Source organism: Oratosquilla oratoria, chromosome 41 (genome assembly GCF_046742065.1).
Source record: "Oratosquilla oratoria isolate Oo_2021 chromosome 41, ASM4674206v1, whole genome shotgun sequence".
Taxonomy (NCBI): domain Eukaryota; kingdom Metazoa; phylum Arthropoda; class Malacostraca; order Stomatopoda; family Squillidae; genus Oratosquilla; species Oratosquilla oratoria.
Genome location: NC_134817.1, coordinates 19,788,674 through 19,793,673, shown reverse-complemented (window position 1 = coordinate 19,793,673; position 5,000 = coordinate 19,788,674). Strand labels below are relative to the sequence as shown.

The window sequence follows — 5,000 nt, the reverse complement described above, 5'->3', positions numbered from 1 at the left end:
GAATACGCCCTTAGACTTCCCCAGGCCGAGGGTGACCTTTGGTACCCCACTCCACCTACCTCCTTAGGTGTCCTACTTGAAGGACCATCCTTCAATTCTTGGAGGATCTTGAAGCGTGTGGGGATTCTGGAGGGGGAAGGGGGTCATTGCCCCCTACTCGTATAAAGCCCCTTGACCCTCCCCCTCCACCCAAACACCTCGAGTGCCACTCGAGGAGGTCAGTTCACCCACTAATGACCTCGAGACACTTAACCTTATCCCAAACAAACAAGATTTGGAGTCCGACCTGTACGTCAGGGAGGGGGGGGGGAGGAGGTTGTTCCTGGCTCCTCTGGGGCAACTGGATTCACTCCTAAGTACTACAGTGGCTGAGGTCTGTGTGATCTCGGGGAATTCTGTCTATACCAAGAGCTTTTTTTCCCCCATATAAGGTAGGTAGCCAAATCAAAGGCATGTACCTACTTCCACTCATTCTATTCCCATCCACCACCCCTTTCCCCCCCTCTCATCTTAGCACCTCGTGGATGACGGGTTATCCTTGTATCCCGCCCACTGCCCTGGGTCAGAAGTAGTGTAGCAAGATATATATATATATATATATATATGAGAATATATATAAATATATATATATATGAGTGTGTGTGTGTGTGTGTGTGTGTGTGTGTGTGTGTGTGTGTATGCGTGTGTGTGTGTGTGTGTGTGTGTGTGTGTGTGTGTGTGTGTGTATGCATGTATGTATATGAACAACATCATCATGACCTTTGTAGCTGGACTGACCTTCGTCCTCAACCTTTGGGTCGTGGAAGACAAGAGTTCCTTCGTTCTCCAACATCTCGATCCTGCCAGGCTCGTCGTCTTCATCCTCACTCGGGTCGAAGTGCTCACCGTTCTTGAGCCACGTGTATCTGCAGAAGAAAAAAAAATTGATTAATTAGTAATTAATATAGGTTCAGTTCCTGCGTATGGTGGAGTCCAGGAGTTCTCTTGGCTAATTGTCCTTGGAGTTTTGTTTTGGTGTCTATACTCCCAGGTTCGACTCCAGGTTAGCTTGAAACTCCCTTTTTTTTGTGTGTGTCTCTCGATTCAAACTCCTAAAGAATACATACTGAAACTTTCTGGGGGACACAGAGGCATAGATATAAGAAAACTTGCCTCAGACTCTTCAGAATGAAATTCTGGAGAGCTTTCAGAAAATTTTACTGAAGAGTGTCTGAAAGGGAAGTGAGTAACTCTTCTGGTACTTCATGAAGGGACGAGAACGCCTTCAGATGTTACTTCAGGAGCTGCTTGCACTGAGTGAGGAGATGGCGGTTTCAGGACACTTCAGGGAACGGAAGAAAGACGTCTAATCCTGCAGTAAGTGGAAGGAGAGCCTTCGAGAGCGCGCGGAGGAGAACGCAGAGACTCTAAGGGTTAAAGGGACCTAAAGGGATAAGAGACTCTGTGCACAACGTTGTGCCAGTGCCCTAAGGTCGCTCTGGAGTCGGAGGGGGAGGTTGGATGGTACTCAGATAGCTAGTAGGAAAAAAAAAAAAAAAAAAAAAAAAGGATTTCTTTCTTATATGATGGTATTAGTCGGTGGTCATACACGAGCGTTGTTTGAAGGTGTGAAGTGTCCAGGCTTACGATCAAACGGGTCATTTAAAAGACACGGCAATACATACCTCATCTTCTCTACTTTAATCATTTTTGTACGTTTCATCTAGCCGCCGCAGGACTATTACGGAAAAAAACTCACTTAACCCCTGGAATCCCTCTTCGACTAATTTATTTTGTCTGCCGCCAGGTGATTTTAATCAGCCGAGGGAGGGGGAATCACCTGGACTGAGTAAGGTCACCAGTGAACCCTGTGGCATGTACAGAGCACCCAAATCGAGGTCAGGGGGGAGGTTTTTATCATGTTCCTTCTGAGAGTGTAGGAAGATTGTAGAAGGGAAAACGGGATCCTAGCGTTGCATAATGCAAAAATTTCGAGGCCTGGCATCGAATTGGAGACCACGTGAATGAATTCTAGTCGAGTACTGACCCTGCAGACAGGAAGGACGTGGGAAGTAGAAAGGGAGGAGGAGGAGGAGGAGGGGCCGGGGTAGACGGGAAGAGGTAGAAGTAGACGGGAAGAAGGGGCGGACGCCAATAGTAGACCATAAAGCACGGAGTTCCCCTTCGCTCGCTCTCTCTCTCACCTCGCAGCTTGAAGATACGTCGACAGGAAATACTGGAGTCGGGTATTGGAATTTCCGTTTCTTTTTTTCTTCTTCTTTCTTTTTCTTATAATTTTATTTCTCTCTTTTTCTTTTTTCACTGAGATATATCAGATTTGTTTTCCGAACGGCGAAGTGGTCCCCTCAGCTGAATAAAATCGCCTGACGCTTACTAGAATGAAATGAGAAAACTGCGTCACTGTAGTAGGATGAGGTTGGGATGCTGGGGGGAAGATGGATAACCGCGAGTGGTTGAGGCGTGAAGGAAAACAACGCTCCACAGGCCCAGGTAATAAACTCAACTCAGGCAAGTAATGAATCCTTCAGTGGGTAATGAAGCCTTCACAGGAGGCCTGGTAATAAATCCTTTGTCAAGGAGGAGGAGGAGGAGGAGGAGGAGGAGGAGGAGGAGGAGGAGGAGGAGGAGGAGGAGGAGGGTAAGAAGGCCGACAAAGGCCACGTAAGGATAGGTAAAGAAGAGCTTCTGCCGGGAGGCCCTCAGCTGTGACAAAGGAGGTTGTTACCTTTGCCCGGGGTGCTTGGACTGCCAGGGTAAGTGACAGTCACTGATTGACGTGGGAATCGAGCCCTAGTTCACGTACTGTGGAGGCGAGGTGAAAACCAACGCGCCACAGAGCCATACGAAGAATGATATCCGTCGGTAGAGAACTGGAGGTGAAAACTTGCTGGACAGGTGGAAGAAGAAGAAGAAGAAGAAGAAGAAGAAGAAGAAGAAGAAAAGAAAAAAGAAAGAAAAAAATATATATACACACATATAATTAACACCTTTAAATGATGTTTTCCACTTTCATTTATTCCTGCTGCCGCCGGGCGATTTTATTCAGCCAAGGGGGAGAAATTTCCCTCTGGAGCGAATGGTGAATAGCAAAGAAATGGCAAATCTATTACTATTAGAAAAAAAAAAAAAAATCTCCACACACACACACAAACATATATACATATATATATATACATATATATATATATACATATATATATATTTGTATATATATATATTTTTATATATCTGTGTGTGTGTGTGTGATACGTACATATATAAGTAGAGTAAAACAAATTAATCAAAATTATATATCTGTGTGTGTGTGTATGTATATACGTACATATATAAGTAGAGTAAAACAAATTAATCAAATAAGAAAACAAAAACCAAACCATACTTGCTCGAGTACGTCAAGTAGATACTCACTTGGGTATAGGAAGCCCATCAGCTTTGCAGTGGAGAGACACGGGGTCGGGGTCCTGGTCAGGGTCGTGCTGAACCTCGTAGAGAACCTCCCCGCCGGGGGGGCCCACCTCCAGAAGCGGCGGGATGGTGACTGTGGGGGGACGGGGGGGATACTGGGTTAGTAAGGGCTCCACTAAAGAGATGACGTCATCATTTGTCACTAATTGGTGTTTTCTGTGGACGCTCTTCTACACACTAAACGTTCCCCTATTCCTCTCTTCCCCTCCCTCCACTCCCGTCCCCATCTCTTTATCATTCCCTGTTGACGTAAACTACCTTTTACTCCTACTCCTCCTTGTCCTCTTCTTTCCCTGTTCGAAGATGTCTGGTTCACTTCATCCCTGGGAGTCCCTGAAGACGTGTCCTCCTCAGGTCGTCCCTTGGGGTTGTTTCCCTTAAGTCGTGTCCCTGAATTCGCGCGTGTGGTAACCATTTAGTGAAGTGTCTGCAATTGTCCCTTTTCTCCTCCTCCTCCTCTCCCTTCGTCTTTCCATAATTAATCACTCAACCTTCCCATAGGATCCCCTACAGTCCCCTTCACCCACTCCCATATAAAAATCCCATTCATCCAATCCCTGAAATCCCATTCTCCCTATTCTTATTAAAATCATACTCCTCCCTCATCATTCTCTCTCTTGTATTCATCCCCTCATCTCCTCCCGGTCCGTCCGAAGCGACGCAACATAATTAAGATTACTGACACACAATATACTGACTCCATACTATTGTCTTCCTTACATTGGTCTCCAATACCTTCACTAAACCATCAATAACACTGCGCAATACGGGTTATTGCACGATGTTATTGATCCTTCAGAGGCTGCTTAATCCAATGCCCTCCCTATTGTCCCTAATCTTGTTGGGAGTTCCCTCTCCTATCCCTAATTTCCCTTCTCTTTCCCTATTGGTAAAATGTACTTCCACCCTGAACTCCTTATCATATAAACATAATTTCTACACCTTCATGTGTTTAATCTTCTCTTCTCTCTCTTTTTTTTATTTCCCTAAACGCAATCCGCATCAATGTATTTCTTACTGTTCACTATACATTTGTACAACGTTCCTTTTATTCTTATGCAATTGAACATTCTATCACTGTTCATAAACTCCCCTTCCACTCTTAGCATTTTAATTATTCATAAACTTTCCCCTCTCTTTACCATATATATTTCCTTCCTTCTGTTAGCTTATTTCTCTCGCATCCCAACTGCGTCTCCTGTTTCATGTAGTCACCTCCTCGATTCCTGATATTCCTCTTTCGTCTCTCCCATACGTTCACATAATTATCTCCCCTAGACCCCCTACATCCCTGATCCCCCCTCCCCACCTCTCTCCAGTCCCTATTCATCGGGCATTCGGCTTTGATGTGGCTCTTGCACGAACCATTGTACTTCGTCCTCGTCGCCTTCTGTATGTCAATGGCTCCTCCTCATCCTGACACGTCCGCCTGCCTACGCCTCGGGACAAAGGACTCAGGAGGTGGAGGGTGGGGTGGGGTGGGCGTGGTCTCTCTGTCAAGTCCAGTCAACCATGTCCTTGGTATCGTGCACAAA

The 5,000-nt window shown here is 45.7% G+C and overlaps 1 protein-coding gene across 13 annotated transcripts in view; it reads right to left on the bottom strand.

Annotated features, from left to right (window-relative positions):
• The window catches only part of LOC143021011 (uncharacterized), a 599,497-nt gene that overhangs the window by 145,484 nt on the left and 449,013 nt on the right, over positions 1-5,000 (bottom strand). For all 13 annotated transcript variants that reach the window (XM_076178117.1, XM_076178118.1, XM_076178121.1 and 10 more), the window contains 2 exons: positions 3,409-3,538; positions 778-905 (listed from right to left, as the gene is read on the bottom strand). In XM_076178117.1, coding sequence (XP_076034232.1) covers positions 778-905; positions 3,409-3,538 — 258 coding nt within the window. The remainder of the gene's footprint in view (positions 1-777; positions 906-3,408; positions 3,539-5,000) is intronic.